Source organism: Sylvia atricapilla, chromosome 4 (genome assembly GCF_009819655.1).
Source record: "Sylvia atricapilla isolate bSylAtr1 chromosome 4, bSylAtr1.pri, whole genome shotgun sequence".
NCBI lineage: Eukaryota > Metazoa > Chordata > Aves > Passeriformes > Sylviidae > Sylvia > Sylvia atricapilla.
In genome coordinates this window covers 5,055,108-5,072,823 of record NC_089143.1, presented here as the reverse complement: position 1 = coordinate 5,072,823, position 17,716 = coordinate 5,055,108, and the positions used below count along the sequence as shown (strand labels likewise).

General features: G+C 40.8%; 1 protein-coding gene across 1 annotated transcript; it reads right to left on the bottom strand.

Annotated features, from left to right (window-relative positions):
• Positions 1–242: 242 nt before the first annotated feature.
• LONRF1 (LON peptidase N-terminal domain and ring finger 1) lies at positions 243–17,223 on the bottom strand. The gene is made up of 12 exons (XM_066316955.1): positions 16,603–17,223; positions 10,453–10,571; positions 8,561–8,683; positions 7,773–7,919; positions 7,032–7,269; positions 6,856–6,946; positions 5,938–6,052; positions 5,321–5,442; positions 3,780–3,938; positions 3,517–3,679; positions 3,010–3,162; positions 243–1,496 (listed from the first exon to the last, which is right to left on the bottom strand). Exons 1-12 carry the CDS (start codon positions 17,192–17,194, stop codon positions 1,338–1,340), a joined length of 2,181 nt encoding a protein of 726 aa, XP_066173052.1. The 5' UTR covers positions 17,195–17,223; the 3' UTR covers positions 243–1,337.
• Between the last annotated feature and the right edge of the window lie 493 nt (positions 17,224–17,716).

Genomic DNA, 17,716 nt, shown 5'->3' with positions numbered 1-17,716 from the left:
ATGCAAACTTCAGACCTGATTTAAACAAAGCAGAAGGAAAAGCAGGACATCAGGAAAAAACTTGTCTGACCAATAATCAGTCTGAGACAGGCACTATAATCAGAAACAGATTATGAACGTACCAGTTACATCATGAAGTGCTCACAACCTTAATGTAGGTTGAACAGCAGCTTCTGGATTTACTTAAGATCCCAGAATAGAAGCATATGGAAAAGGAAAGTGATTTGAAATTTCTGACAAAGTTAAAAATATTACAAACTTTTAGCTTTTATTGAAAATTAAATATATTAGCAAAAGCAAAGATTTAAGAAATATTTTACAAATGATTTACATACAAGAAAGCCAGTATCAGACATATTCACAAATATGCAAACTTTTAATTACAAAAAGTACCTATTGGCAGCATGATGCTAACCTTGCCACTGCAGGGTGCTCTACTATTTATACGAATAAGGCATAGAACTCACATTTGCACCAACTTAAAAAGTTCAAATGAAACTTTAAGCTTTTGAATCCTGGATGCACAATCCCCGATAGACACACGCACGCACACTCTAAGATTTCTTCTTCTAAGCTCTACAAACTACGTGTGTGCTCTGGAAGAACAGCCTGAAAAGCCCAGTAGAAATGTAACTGGTACTAGCATTCAGATTTCAGTTTCCTCTTTAAAATGTACAGGCCTAGGTATGTAAACCATATTCACAGTTTAAGTGTTTTTAGACAGAAGTACCTTTTTTTTCTGCATTTGTTCCTTGAAGTTGGCTCTCAGTTCAGCATACAGTTCATGTCTCCTGTTTTGTGATGCATACATTTACAAGATAATTTAAAAAAATCTGTACCATATTCATGGTCAAGACAGTTAAACAAGAGTAGTAATATCCAACTGTGACATTCAATACTATATTTCAAATATGTGTGCAAACAGCAAAGAAACAGTTGTTTGAGGCAAACATTTGCAAAACCTTTATTACCTCCTCAATGTTGTAAACTTGGACTGTCAGCCTGAAGTCCTGCACTTCCACAGCTTAGAAAAGTCAATTGCTAAAATGATCAAGTCTCAAAAAGGTTATTTTCTATGTAGTGCAAATTTTAATGTAGATAATGTGAAAAAACATATCTAGCTGGATTGACTTTGTGCAATTGTCAGTGGTCTTCTCTCATAGTTGAAGAAAGTGTGCAACCAATGAACCACGTGGTTCAGGAAGCCAGGAGGGTGGAGAGAAAAAACAGGTCCATTACACTTCTCAAACCAGTGCTAGATGTGCAAAGGCAGCAAAAATTCCAGCTGCTACTACAACCAGAACGGAGTAACTTTTCAGGAAGACCCAGGCGGTTAGTCACTTGGACTGCTCTCTAGAAAAATAGGTGAGTATATGTTGGATTTTGATCAGACGGTCCTTTAAAGACATCATGGAGAGAACTGACAGCTGGTATCTGGGGTCTACTGGGAGAACAGCTAGGAGCCACCAACACCAAGCAGGACCATTGGGCATTGCCTAGAAATAAAACATCAGCTGGTTACCAGTAACCAGTGTCGTGTAGTTGACTACCATGAAGATATCAAGAGACAAAAGTCATCAATGACCAAGACTACTTTAAAGTTTGATATTAACTAGAGAATTCCAGGACTATAATATTAGAAGAGTGCTGAAAAGATCTCTTCTCCTCAAGTGAGAAGTCATACAAAGTACACTTAAACTAAGCTTTATAAAGCAATTATTTTTAAGACAACATAGCAATCTCATAGGTTCCTTGGGAAAAGATGGTTAAGCACAGGACAGCCACCCAATGACAAACTTCCCAGATAAAAATTAAATCTAATACCTGTCTTGCTCTTTTTAAGGCTTGAATATTCTTGAAGCCTAATGTTTTCATTATAAGTATTTGATGGACCTCTCTGTCATGTTTCAATTCCACTCCCCTTCTCATTACCTTCTAGACAGAGCAGGACTACTTAGCATATTTCTTCTAAGAGTTAAAACTCTAACTTTTTTCTGTACTTTAATTACCAACAGCAACCATTAGATGTCAGGCCTTGAACTGGACTTAATACTCTTCAGTAGAGGTCCTACCACTGCAGAGAATATTAAGTACCTCAAATGATTTGCAGAAATATTACTGGTAGTGGTACACTCCAGGATTTCCTCATTTGCAGTTGTTACCACACAGCTAAAACATTTATAATCTATTATAAATCTAAGGTACACACCCACGGTATTACTACCCTACTAATTATTCTGGTTTTGCACAAATATTCCTCTCTCCTAGTATGCTGTTTTAAATCTATTTTTATTAAATTGTTCTAAAATCTCTTCTGACTTCATGCACCAGCCTCTACAGCATCCACAGTCCCCCCAGACAGGTTAATACAATTTCATAGAAATATGTAGCAGATGGGTGAGGGACAAGCTCCCCTAAGATCCCAGTTCACATAAAACTCCACTTTGAAAACCAAATCTTACATATTTTTAAATGTTACTTTTCTACAGTCTCCACTCCCTCAGGATCTTCATTAACTGTTTATAAAAACCATCAAAATAGATTTCTGCAGCTAGTTTCTCAAGAATCATTTGTCAAATCCTAGCAGCTGCAGCAGTTTATGAAAAGCTCAGAAAGGAGTAATGTTATTTGTGATTAATTCTTAGCCAAAGGTAACTGCCTGCATATGGCAGATTCAGTTCCTTTACTTTCACAGGGAGAAAATAACGGTTTTTTTCACTTTGAATTCTAACAGCTTTACACAAACTAACAGCTTAACTGTTACTGGAATTTGAAGTGTTTTCAGTTTACTAGTTTTGTTTCCACAGCAGCATATCATCCTTTCCTGGAGAAACTGCTGATCAGTGACAGAACTGCTTTTGGTTACTCATTGTAAGAGAAACAAATGCAACAAGAACTGTTGTCTTTGAAGACGGAGAAAAAAGTGAGAATTTTTCTTTTAGCAGTTGGCAATAACGTTTTTATTTTTCGAAATAAGCATCTAATAATACATATTAAATGATATCTCACCTGTATATTTTCCTCCCTGTCAGGCATTGGTCCAAAGTGCTGAAGAATTTGAGTGCGAAATTTGTTTCTTAAGTTTTGGAACCAACTGCAGGCCTGATTGTAAACAAAATTGTGAAGCTCTCTCAATTTCTTTAGTTCTTCTTCATCAGCAACCTGTAGGAGGAAAGTTATGAAAATGTGATTAGTGATAAACAATTAAGGGCTTTAAGCTAAAATCAAAAACCACCCATAAATTTCAACTGATACATTTCTTGTGTTCTCAGTAACCTTGACTGCAAATGACTGAATGGTAAAGAAGTATGGTAATATTTTTAAAGTTACAGCTTTAAACTTTGAATTGAATTGTTGAAACAAAAAACTATGGTTTCCTTATTTGTTTTACAGTAATAAAAAAATTAGGCTAGCTTCTAGGGACCTAAATATTTAAAAGAGAGATTTCAAGAACAAATCAAGCAAAAATCTTGAGATATTAATAGTAGTAAGTATACTAGACAGCATTCTGGATACCTTAACATCTTCCAAATATTCAATGTCTGCAGTGCAATAACCATCCTTCATCCCTCTCCGTAAAACTCGAAATCTCTTCCCACCAATTGTGTCGACAACAGACCGTCCATCAGGCAGAAAATGAACGTTCCTAATTTGCAGCATGCAACCATAATCTGCAAAACTAAAGAGAGACCTTGTGGATTATACACTTCTGAAAAGACACTTTTTGTAATGAAAAACCACAGAAGAGATGGAAGCTTAGAATTAGGACGTAAACCTACCCATTTTGAGAATCACTTATGCACATCCCAAACTGTTTAGTTCCAGTTTCCATACTCCTGCGAATCATGAGTCGGTATCTTGGCTCAAAGACATGCAGAGGGCAAGGCACAGTAGGATATGCCATAGTGCAAACAAACATTGGAACATTCTTGGTCAAGCTTCAAGAGAAGATAAAAAGAAATATATGCCTTCAAAATCTAAACATCGAGCTATGCCAAGACAAGACATTTTTTTAAGTATGTCTGCTTTGTTTGAGGTCATAAAGCACTCTTTTCCCAGTCAAAAAACGTTGTAGAAACTTTCATGAATGATAAACCCACATACTGGTAACAGTAGCTGAATACCTACATACTCATCTGCATACATATTGGACAGTAAGACTCACTGTCCTCTAGGTAGTATCTAGTCAGTGGATGAAGGGCTCTGCTTTGGGCATGGATGTGTCAGCTACTTTTTGATTTTTGCTTTAGTTTGAGCTATAAAAGGAATTAAACCCTCAGAGACACAGTTTTCCTGTAAGTAAAAAGATGTAGTAGTAACTACATAGTAGCTAGGTCACCATTAAGGTTATTTTCTAGGAGGGTCTCCAGATCTCAAGACACAACCCAGTGTGTAATTTGCACCTTGCAATATGTCTCAGCTGCATATTATGCCTCTATTATAGTTGCCTCTATTATAGTTGATAGCACATACAGTCAAGCTATCACTAAAACATTACTAGGTATTTAATTTTAATGTCTTTTAGACTATAAAACATAATTCTACTGGATGGATTCTGTTAACTAAGTTGCATGCTTTAAACAGCTTTCCAACATTCATATCTACAATACATGACGCTTTACGTATTTGAAGAACTCTCTGTGAGCTAAACAACACGTTTACAAAAAAATCCCAACAATTTTTTGATCACATCTATCTGTACATGATTAATATTTTTTATGAATTGCTTTGCAAGAAATTCAAGTCTCTGAGACTCTGCAGTCAATTGAAGACAATTTCATTAACAGCATCAAAGCTAAAACCAAAGTTCCCTGACAGTGCAAGCAGAAAAAGGAATGGAAGGGGAAGCGTATGTTTCATAGAACATCCTAGATTGGAAGGGACCTCAAAGATCATCTAGTTCCAGCCCCTCTGCTGTGGGCAGGGACACCTTCCACTAGATCAGGTCACTCAGAGCCTCCTCCAACCTGGCCTGACCAACCTAGTGACCTCCTACGATGGAGTGACAAGGGAAGCGCTACAGATGTCATTTTATCTTCAATTCTGTAAAGAGTTCCCCCCTCAATGTCCTCTCCAAATTGCAGAGAGATGGATTTGATGGGTGGGCTGTTAAAAGGACAATAAAGGGCTGGATGGTTTCACCCAGAGGGGAGGGTTGACACATCTGAAGGAAGGGATGATATCCAGAGGGACCTGCACAAGCTTCATACTCCTTCTTGCACCCATAATACACCACAACTAACAACCATAAAAATAACAGGACATTTCTGAAAAGGATTTCCATACTCATTGCTCAAGTTTTTCAAGACAAGCAGCTTACTTGGAGTATTCTGCAGTTTCTTCAGCATGAATTCTTTTTCTCTCAAATAATTCATCAGACAAATATTTCATTATTAATTCCTCCAGCAGTTCTGTGATACTGTATTTTCTGCTTGCAAGGTACTGTGAACAATCAAAAAAATATTCATGTATCTTAACAAAAGGCTTGATAAAATGCAGCTTTTTTATGAAAACGTGATCTATTAGATGTTACAAAACTCATGACAACTTATAGCTCTGAAGTTTTTGTTTCATTAATTGAAACCTAATGATACTCTAATACATGAAAATTAGGTTCTCTGTGTAAGTTCTTAGTGCCTGACAATTTGAATGTCTAACAGTTTGTATTTCTGTGCTTAATATCCTGATTTCCCAGGATATACAGCCATACTGATAAGGCAAGTGTATAGAAATCACAGAGAGGTTTAACTGAACGGTTACCAAATTGTTGAATTATACCACTGAAGGAAATGGTCACAGAAACATAAAACCTCTTAAGACCCTGAGACCCTTCTCCATTCTCTTAATCCATAGCCCAACCAAATCCAAATTGTTGGGTTCAAGTGAAACAGCCTTTAAAATCATACAGTATTTGTGAGCTTTACTGAGAAACAATACCTCTTTCAAGCTTTCCTTACAGAGGGGGCACTGTGGAGCATGATCTAAACACCGTTCCAAACAACCTTTGCAAAAAGTATGTCCACAAGGGGTTGTTACTGGCTCAAAGAATAGCCTGAAACAAAATTATTAGAAGTTAGAAGTCATGGTCAGTGTGTGTCTTCCTAAACATATCAGTGATTAACCTCTTGAATTTTTAAGACTAGTTATACTACAATGAAGTAATCAACTAGTCCCAAGTCTCCTTATTCTACTTTTCCCTCTACACTGCAGTTTGTTTCCATTTACTGCAATGCTCCCTGTTTCGTTTTCTGATGAAGCTGGACACATTCTAAAACTCCAGGTAACATTTACCCCAATATACAAAGATTTTGGTCTCCCTACACAGAAATTCAGAATACACAAAATCAGGTGATTCTTAGAGAAATTGGATTGTTTTAACAGCAGTATTACATACTGATAATATAACTATAAATAGTTCAGTACACACCAAATGCTTTTATCGTATTTATTCTGAAAATCAAGATTACTTGGTAGGAGTTTTCAAATACAACATCAGCTACATTTAAGTAGACTCATGTAGTTCTAAAGATCTATGTCTCCCAGACAAATACAAGGCTCACAGGCTATGCATCTCAGCATTAACCTTCCCAAAGTAAGTTTTATTGACTGAAGAACCCCCAACATTAAATCACAAAAGATCCTGTCCTTTGATGGTTACCTAAAAGGACAACTTGATTAAAATTGTCCTACAGTAGCAAATGACATTTAAATACACATGTAAGTGCAGAAATAGTGAAAAGCTGCAAACTATTGACTGATATCTGAACTCCTAACAACTTACCTCAGTTTATACATGTAACACATATGCAGCCTGTACAATAAGCATCTGTAACAAATCAAGGACAAAAATCTTACCTCATACATAGAGAGCACTCAAAATCTGATACATCAATCAAATCCCCTGGGATTGTTCCAAAAGCCAGTGTCATGTCCCTTTTTGTACTTTCTGAGGAAAAACAGGACAAGATACTTCTTAAAACAAAGGCACAAGGCAGTAAATACTTTAAATTTCACAGTAAGTGACTGTTTACCTCCTTGCTTTTTGTGTTTGTTTCTTCCATCTTCACATACAACTGTATCCTGTTCTGAAAAGGAAAGCTTTCTTTTTAACAAAGCTCCTTTTCCTTGGCCAGAGAGAAGGGGTTCAGAAGACACTCTCTTTAAGCCATCTTCCTTGGCAGGTTCTTTTGTAGAGTTAAGAGCATGGGCAGACTGTGCACGATTTAAGCCTCCACTCACAGGCTCCAGGACATCTGATCCTCCTAAACTCTGTAAGAGTAAGATGAACTGAACTGTATTCCAGGAGTAACACAAATCTAAGTATGTGAGACGTGACTGTGCAAAGATGCATAAACCAAACTGATCCCCCAGTTAGTGAGTACCCATTAATTAAGTAGAAAAATTTCTAAGTCGAGACAGTACTCGAATTTGCTCAGCATTAACAATTAAAAAATCTTCACCCGCTTCAAACAAAACAAAAATTGTATTTCATCTGCTTAAAAAAAATGTATTTCTCTTTATTTTGAAGTCTCTAATATGAAATTTAAGTACCTTCTAATACTTTATTTATTACTCCTTCTAATGAACTAAAATGAGGAGTTCTAACACAACAAATGAAAATAAATTACGCCCAAACCATGCTTCTTTTCCTCCAGTTTAGCCAATTACATAAAATCAGTATTTATGCTGGAAAGGGTGACAAATCGGGCTATCAGTACATCTGATGTATACACACCAGTCAAAGACAGAAGTTGCTGTAAAGTTTTTATTACCTGCAGAGGAGAAAGCTGCAAGTTGCAGTAAGATGCCGTCACCTCAGAACCAAGTATAAAAGGTTTATTTCTAATATGGGGGGAATTCCAAGCAAATTCCTTGAGACTCTCACCTAACTTCTCTGGTGACAAAACATCACACAGTATCTAGAAAAAAAACACCTCAACGTTAGTAACAATAAAAAAGAATCCAGCCATCCCTCTGTTATAAGTCTACATATCAAAAATTAAGAAGGTAATCTACATGAAGTTAATCTCATGAACAGATCTTTATTTAAGCAGGAACTGTGAAGGCAGAGTTGAGAATAAACCTATCTATTTAGGAAGAAACCTACATACCTATGTTGCTAAAAGAGAAGTTTATCTAGAAATCTTTTCTACTACAAGTCAAACAGAGTTGCACCTTATTAATTCAGTATTATGCAGCTTTTCAATGTAAATTTTTAGTATCACAGAAAAAAACTGTTGTGCTCTAGACACAGAGGGTTTCAACTAGGAAAATTTCACTTGTTGGCTGTATTCCAGTTTTCTATATATTCATTTAGGAACTTCAAACACACACATACTTTTCAACATCTATGTAAAACTGTATATTGGGACTAACTCTTCAACGTAGTATGATTTAAGAAATATCTTAAAATAATCTGCCACTGAATGTTCTATGTATGTAATGAAGATTTTAGACACTCAAGTTTCTATGTATGTAATGAAGATTTAGACACTCATAATGGGAGTTTCATAAAGGAATCAAGTCAGAAATGGGAATCCAGTATCATAAATAAAATTACCTTTTCTACTTCTAGCTTGGCTGGAAGAAAGTCCTCATCAAGGGCTAAGCACTGTAGAAACAGTTGTAAGGCATCACCTACAAAGCCAGAGCCTTGCAGCACTTTTCCTTTCTGAAAGTAAACCTGAGAAAGAGACACCACAAAGACATTTGTAGAGAACAGGGAGAACTGCAGTATTGATCTTACAGGCATTGCCTCAGTGTTAGAATTAGAACCTGCCATGACAGAAAGAATGTAGCTTTAACAAATCTGAACCGTGCACAGTGGGTGTGATCCATACCCCTTGTCTAACACACATCCACTATTGTGTTTGAAAAGAGCCATGGGATAGGCTGGTGTGATAACTTCTTCCAGTTAACTTGTTTTGTCTTATACAAAGGCTTAAAAACCTCACTAGTGCTGAATTCACAGCCCTTAATTTCCCTCTTCTGTGAGCCTTTGGAGAGGAAGAAGAGGGACAAGAAATGCAAATTATTACATAGCCTCACACAACAACTCACAGGATACTTTTTTTGAACTCTTTTTCATTAAAAGCCTTATGGTTCCAACCTTCAGAAGGCTGAATACAAATAAAACAATCCACACAACTGTTCATCCCTTACATACATCTCAACCTGTATTCTTAAAACAAAACAATGCACTCTCAGAATTAATTGCTTCTTCCAACTATATTTTATGCTTGAACACTGGATACCAGTTGGGAAAAAACCCCTAAATCTGTGTATTGTTTTCCTTTTAAGAAAAAAACAAAAGAGGGAAGAAAGAGTACCTCTACCTGGATTTTTACTGAACTTACTCAAAACTAGATGACATTGGAACCAAGAACTTATCTCAACTTGTAAAAGTTGCACTGACAGTAATAGAAAAAGTTAAATAAAACCAACAGTCATAAAAAAAAGTTAAAACAACATCTATTTGTATATAGGATTTTGGATAACGGGCCAGAAACTAAGCTTAAGATACAAATGAACAAAACAAAGAAACAAACAACCCCCCTCAAACCCACAAAACTTCCAAACAAACAATCCAAAAACAAACCCCCAAAAGGTTCTACCAAATGCACTTTCTACAGAATGACTGACAGTATGAACAGTAACATCTGTTTAACAAGACTGTCAGAGGAGGACATACACCCTCTTTGATGGAGCTGGGCAGTTTCCTTTAAAATGAACTCTAAAGGAGGGAAGTTTGCTAGTCCTCCTCTTACAGTTTATTTTCCTACAGAGGTAAGGACTGTTGCAGGAATCCATCCATCAAACCAAGCTCAGTTAAGTGAAGTGATGCCTCCTTCCAAACATGCAGAGAACAGTAGACAGCACTACCAACACTGAGAGCTGAAAAGCAGGAGGCTTTATGAATTTGCAGTAGCCATGGAATTGCTAAACACAAGAGAAACCAAGACAACTGGGTTATCTCCCCTTGTGTGGCAAGATCTTGCTGCTCCTGCTGTGTACAGAGTTTAGACAGAGTGACAACACATGTTCTGAAGACCACAGACTCCTCAGCTGCCTATGTTATAAGCAAAGCTCAGTTCCCACTGAGTTTATTTGGGCTTTTTGAAGATAAACTTTCCAAGCTGAAACAGCAAAGTGTCCCTCTTGTTAATAAAAATTAACAAAACAAGCCCCAAACCACAGCTGTTACAGGTTACATCACCATGAACTATTCCAGCTCTCAGTGTATTTGTCAACCAGCCCTAACCTGCCATATACTCATCAGGAGCCTGTCTCATGCAAGTTAACTATTTTAAGATGACTTTTAGCATTTTGCACATCTTAAGAGACAACATCTAAAGTAGCTGGCTTAGGTTCTTAAGTTGATGCAAGTATAAATTGGAATTTATTAATTTTACAAACACAATATTGAAAAATGATGAGTTCATACCGACTTACCTCTGGCCAATTTGGCATTTTAGAAATAACAAAATTTAGATCTTCTATGGCTGTTTTATATTCCTGGAGGCCAACATATGACTCAGCTCTGTAAATTCTTAGCATCAAGTCACTGGAATCTGTAGACAGAAATTAGGTAAAATTTGTTAAAAAATCAGAATTTTGTAATTTTTATTTGCTTTCATAGTGACATAACATAATTACAATATTTTGTACAATACTTCCAAAATTAGTGGAGTACCCTCTCCCTCATGCCCTAGTGTTTGACTAACGAAAGTGGCAGTAATTCCTGGTTCATGTCTTGTAAGCTAAGGAACAAATTTTGAATCCTAATGTATCTTGCAGCAACAACAAAATTTATTTTCAAATACTGAACAAAGAGGCTCACAAAGCACTGCTCAGTACTGCTGGGACAACAAAAATTGAGGCCTAAGTTAACTTTATCTTTACAGTACATCCAATCAAAACCACAGAAACCTGGGAATTTACCACACTTGTATCAGAGTCTAAGTATTACAAGATTTGCTTTCAAACAGCCAAGTTGTTCTGCAGACTGCCTTTTGCTTTTATAGTGCCTGAGCCCTTCTGACTGTGGCTGGAAATGCCACTTTCACAGAGGCATCTGCCTGGGAGGTACCAGAACCAGGCTTTATCACTATGTGATTAAAAACAGGTAGGCAATTCCAGAAAGTTTTTAGCACCAGCCCTGTTGTAAGAAGTTGCAGTAGTGGAATTTCTAGAGTGGGGGAAAAAAAGCAAAATGTGTTCAGTAAGGACAAGCTCCCATGTCCAACATACAGCATTCTGCAGTTTCAGTACAGTAACCTCTAAATGAGAAGACATCCATCTCCTTGCCACTAAAACTAGGGTTTTGCAACACAACTAATTGCACTTGCCGCTTGGAAAAAATGCCAGAACACTGTTCTGACCTTAATTGTTTTTATAAGTAGACCTGGTTTTCATTGAATGAGATAAACTAGTCAAAAGTTGGTCTACTGTAAACAATACTAAAAATCAAATAGTTCTTAAAGATTGTTTCAGAAAAGGCTTTCTTGGAGGCTATGATTCCTATTTAAAAATCTGTTTATTCTAAATGTCTAGTATAAATTCTAATAAATTTCCAACATTAGCCTGTTCTATAGTTAGAAGGCATCCTGGTCAACGTTCCAATAGACTGCAACACACTGCTTTGTATTTAGATTCACAAAACTACCTGTAAAAAGATCTTAATGGAAAAGAAAGGGTTAAGAAAATCAGAGAAGAATTAATTTAGCTGGAACTAGAGGGTCTTCCTGATTTGTCTTTCTTTTGAGTTGACAGCTTCCCCTCAAACATAAATATTGCCAAAGCCAGTTTGTTTCATTTTCACATTCAACGTAATAAAATGCTTGTTTTAACCGAAGTCTGGGAAACTCTCTTTGTCTGAGTAAAACACTAATTCTGCAAGCAGAACAACTCTGAAGCCTGATTTCCTGTGGCTATGTTTTGTGACTGCTATAGCCTAGCAAGGTGAGAGAGCTCAGATTAAACTCTTCAGAGAGTTTTCCGTGTTGTATTTGACTCTTTGGGGTCCAGCAGAGTTCTTAGCAAACCGAACTCCTTTGTTCAGAGGCAGCAGTAAGTGCAGGTCTTTGCTCTCTGATAAACTGCCTATTTGCACAGAATCAGAGGAAGCTCATCTGTTTTAGACTTTTAAGCGCAGAACATGACCTGAGGAACTCCAAGCCTTTTTTCCTAGAGGGAAAATGAGGGCCAGTTTGAAGATAAAAATGTGAGTTCAAGTCTACAGTTCACAGACATTTTATCCACTTTTTATTCCACGAGAAATGCATCCAATTGAACTAGTACAAAACAGAGTTTAGCTAAAATCCCAACTCTGCTGACCATACAAACACTGTCACTGAATGATCAGTAGATATGACAAACTGGGTCTGAATATTCAGAAGACCAAAGGCAGATGATTACTAGTAGCTTTCCTCAAAGCTTAGTATTGGGGCCAGTCTTTTCAGTAACTTCATCTACGACCTGGACAAGAGGATCAAGTGCACCAAAAGTTCACCTAGGACACAAGTTGGGTGGGAGTGCTGATCTGCTGGGGGGCAGGAAGCCTCTGCAGGGGAATCTGGACAGGGGAATCAATGGGCTAAGGCTGTTGAATGAGGTTCAACAAGGACAAGTGCTGGGTCCTGCACTTGGGTCACACCAACCCCTGTGCAATGCCACAGGCTGGGGTAAAAGTGGCTGGAAAGCTGCTCAGTGGCAAAAGACATGTGAATACTGGTTAACAGCAGCTGAACATGAGCCAGTGTGTGCCCAGGTGGCCAAGAAAGCCCAAGACATCCTGACCTGAGGATTAGTGTGGCCAGCAGGATCAGGACAGTGATCATCCTCTTGTATCAAGCACTGCTGAGGCCACACCTTGAACCCTGTGTCCAGTTCTGAGCCCCCTCACTACACACTCAAGAAACACACTGAGGTGCTGGAGCAAGTCCAGGGAAGGGCAGTGGAGCTGGTGAAGGGTCTGGAGCACAAGTCCAATGAAGAAAGGTTGAGTGTAGCCTGGAGAAAAGAGGTCTCAGGTGGGACCTTATCACTCTTTACAACTCCATGCAAGAAGGTTGTAGACACATGGGGGTTGCTGTCTCTTCTCCCAGCTAACAAGCAGTATCATGAGCAGAAATGGTGTCCAGGGCAGTTTACTATGGGTATGGGAGTATTTTTTCACTGGAAGGGTTGTCAGGCATGGGAACAGACTGCCCACAGCAGTGGCACACACACCAGCCCTGGAGGGATTTCAAAGATACACAGATATGGCACTTAGGAACACGGTCCAGTGATGGACTCAGCAGTGCTGGACTAATGGTTGGACTTAATGAGCTGAGAGGGCTTTTCCAACCTAAACAATTCTCTGTTTCTATCTAAATTCATACACCCCATTTTTTAATGACAATTCAATTTCAAGGCTTTGTTACAATGAAAAAACCATTTTGCAATGTTTCAGCATATATTTTCATGTTTTTTCAGCTGAAGAGAGGATGCAAGCTAATTTTGAATCTTTCGATCAAAGAGAGCAGAAGCATAATTAATTCTTGAACTTTCAATTTCAGTGACCAAATATATTGTAAATACAGAAATCACTCACTTCTAGCATCCCAAAGACAAATGATTTTAACAAAAAAAAATTGCACAAAGTATTTGCAACGTAGAGCTGTGTGTATCAGTTGTTATTATTACATTAATAGGAAAGTATATAAAGGTGTACACACAAAAAAATTCAGTGTGCATTCTTGAGTTTTATATTACTTCCAAAGCATCTGCTCTTACTCTAAGTATAAACATACCAACAAATGAACCACCAATGATGTGATTCTGCATGCTTTTTATATGGTTCTTAATACGGCAAATGCTTCAAAATAAAAGACATGCACATCAAAAACACTACGTAGAAATACTTTAGGACACAGTACTTATTAACACAGTACTACAGGACCACCCTTCTAATCAGAGGTGGAACACACAACCCTTAAGAAAATACCAAAAGGGCTTGTTTAGCAGAAAATAATTCCTAAAAGCACTGAGAGAACACAGCAGCTTTTCTGAATCCAAAAGTGGGTTACCTAGAAGGCTCTACTGAAGTACACAGTGAAAAAAAAAACAAGAGACAACGGTTATAAACCAAAACAATGGCAGTTAAGACTTGAAATAAGGAAAAGATTTTTCACTATGAGGATAATTAACCTTTGAGCAGGTTGCCCAGAGCGGCTCTGGAATCGTCAGCCTGTAGGTTTTCATGATGCAGCTGTACAAAACGTTAAGCAAACTGCTCTGATCACAGTATTTGTTCTGCTTAAACAGGAGACTGATTGCTCAACAGATCTCCTGAGGTCCACTCCAGCAGGAATAGGTGAGATTCAGATCAACCCATCGGTGGTGTGTTTCAGGACACTTGATTAAAGGCAAGCTGCGCTTGTATTTCAATTCAGGAGACTTCTTTTAACTAAGCTATTTCATTTCTACTCCTGCAAGGAATATATGAACTCTATGAATGTTAACATTCTTTATTATGTCTTTTTAAAGTCGCTTTTGCACAACAGCAAATACAACTTTTTCAAATGTTTCAGAAATGGAAGAAACACACGACAAGATGCCATTTGAGTAGAAGTTTAGCATCAGCGCCTTATTTAAGACATCAGATTTATGCTTATCACAACTTTTTAACTACGTGCATTTAAAAGAAACTATGAAGCAGCAGTAAGGAAACACTGAAACAGAACGTGAATGATTTTAAACATTTTTACATTTCTTAAGCTACATCTTTTTCATCTCTATGTGTCTTCAAAATTTATGGTCTGAAGGAAGATGGAAAGTATGCCAGAAGCTATTAATTTATCCATTGGCCTGGAATCACCTTCAATTTATAGTTGTGAATCCACAGCTCTAAATTCACATTTAACATATGTCTGCACTCTGACTCACAAAGTTCTTCAGTATCTTTTCCAATACGTGTGGAATGTTGATAATTCTCAGGATTAGAGACATGGGAAAGAATTGTCCAACAGACCTTAAAGTGAGCTTCTAGCACATGTACTGAATTTGAATAATAGAATTTTGAATAAGCATCATCGCCGGTAGGTATATTCAAATTTTAAACCCATTTTGAAGCCAAAATGGAAGATGTAGATTCACATAAAAAGAATCAAAATTCGTTCTTCAAAAAATCTAAATAATATTCCTAAATCCACAAAAGAAAGACTAACAAAAAATGTGTAAGTAATTAACTCTTTTATTCTTTCAAAGCAGTCTTGAAACTTGAAACAGGAGCCCTGTAAAGATATGTGATCACTACTGGATTCATCGGTTTTACCCTGAAAACTACTGAGATTTCTTTGTGACCTGTATGAGTCAATGCTGTACTTCAGGAAAAAGTCTGCATCTTATAGTTTCAAGATTTAAAATCCATCCTGTATCCCACCCTTTGGAAACATCCTGGCAAATAAAGTAGAATTGATAGACAAAACGGAACCCCTTAAAACTAGGTTGCCAAAAAGCATATAAAATAGATCTTCGACTTAATCCCACCTACGTTGAGAACAGTTTATTCTGGAACTAGACCTAATGTATCTCCCCAGAACAGATTGGAAGGATTAGACTTATGCAACCTTTTGGGTTTTTTTCCTCCACTGCAGACAACTGTATAAACGTAACACACTTAATCTGTAAAAACACTAATTTCTAAATTACTGAACAGAAGAAAAAAAATAATCCTGCTATAAATCATAACAAGACTTCCCATGTCACCAGGCGTTAAAATCCTTAGTCGAAAGAACAAAGGAATCTCTCGCTGGATCCACCTAGGTGTATCAATCACACCAACAGGATTCCCTCTACAAAGAGTAAACTTTGAAAAATTGAGTGTATCTTTAGAGTCCCTGGTGCCAGCCCGACACAGACATTCTGCCGGGCACAGGACAGGCAAAAAGCGAGCCTCTACCTCCCTTTTCGCACCCTCTTGAACACTAAATAAAACTCCAACCACACCCACCTATGATGTCACTGCCATTACACAACCTGTCCCCCTCCGTGCCCGTCTGCTTATGCAACTGGGCCCGGCCTGCTGGGAATTGTCTTGGTGACACTTAAGACTCAAAATAGGTCTCTCTCTCTCTCAGGAAACAAGGTTAAACACACCGACGGAATTTCTCTTTGCCCGCGCGCGGCGATTACCGAACACCAAAAGCAGCAGAGCCCCACAGACTCGAGTGTAAACAAGCCCCACGGCGGCGTGCGGGGGGAGACGCGGCGGAGCCCATGTGGGACGCGCCCCGTCACCTCGGGAGTAAGCAGCGGCAGGTGGATCCCACCGCCAGGCCGGGCGCTCAGCCAAGGGCCGGCCAGCTGCACGTCCCCTCCGCTCCGCTCTCCCACCGGAGAGGTTCCTCCAATCCCTTCAAACTCGGGAAAACTTCGGACGCTCTTCATCGGCCCGTGTCGATCGCTGCCGGTCCCGCGTTAGGGGATAAGGGCGCGTCTACCAACTTCAGCACATCCCCGGCGCCCCGAGCCTGTCCCGGGCTCCTAATCCATCCCGCTCCCGGCGGGACACGGGCGGCTCCGGCGGGCGGAGGAAGGCAGCGCTCCCCACAGCCTTACCTGCTCGCAGAGCCTGGTCGGCGGCGCCCAGCGCCTCTCGGAAGCAGCCCTGGGCCAGCAGCTCCTCCAGCCGGCTGCCGGCCCTCGCCCTCTCGCACTCGCCCGGGAACCACTTTTCCGCCAGCCGGTTGAGGACGACGCTGGTGCGCAGCGGGGCCGCGGCCGTGCTGGTGCCCCCCGCCGGCAGCAGCCAGTCCCGGCAGCGGCGGCAGCGGGCCCGCAGCTCCCTGCGGAGGCAGCGGCGGCAGTAGGTGTGCCCGCACGGGACGGTCACCGGCTCGCCCAGGAACCTCCCGCAGCCGCAGCAGCGCAGCGGCCCCTCGGCGCCGCGCTCCCGGCCCGCTCCCTGCCGCAGGCGGTAGTTCAGCACCAAGCAGTCCACGAGGGTCCCGAGGCGCTGGGCTCCGCCGAAGGGGCCGAGGCACAGCGACGCCAGGGACGCGCCCACCGCCTCCTTCAGGCGGCTCGCGGGCACCAGCCGCGCCAGCAGCAGCTCCCGCTCCTCGTCCGCCCCTTGGCCGGGGCCCCCGCTGCCGCCCGGCTCCGGCGGCAGCTCCGAGCCCGCGGCGGCGGCGGGAGAGGACGCTGCCATCGGCTGCGCGGCTGCGGCGGAGGGGGTGTGGCGCTGGGCTCCGGCCGCCGGGCTGGGCTCCGGGCGCGGGCGGGGGGCGGGGGGAGCTTACAAAACACCGCTCCACGCGCGCGCCGCCAACGGCGCGGGGTCACGTGGGGGGACGGGGCGGGCCCGGCCTGAGGGCGGCGGGGCCCGGAACCCCCCGGCGCCGGGGACCGGGCAGCGCCCTACGGGCCGGGGGCGGCCGGCGGGGCTCCGGGCTGACTGCTGGGAGCGGCCGCCGCGGTGAGGGTCGGGCGTTAGCAGCGCTGCGGGGGAGGCAGGGATGAGGGGCAGAGCCGCCGGCGCGGGGACAGGGTTCTCCAGCGGGGAGCGGGGGTCTGTCGGGAGCTGCCGTGCTCCCGGAGGCAGCACCCCGCCCTCCCTGCGCTCGTCTCGGGCCAGCCCCTTCTGCTTCTGTGGTAGCCTTTTCACGATAAGATAAAAGTTAGGAGGTTAAGGAAAAGCTCTTTGTCCTTAGGGTTTACTTCCTCCCGGTCT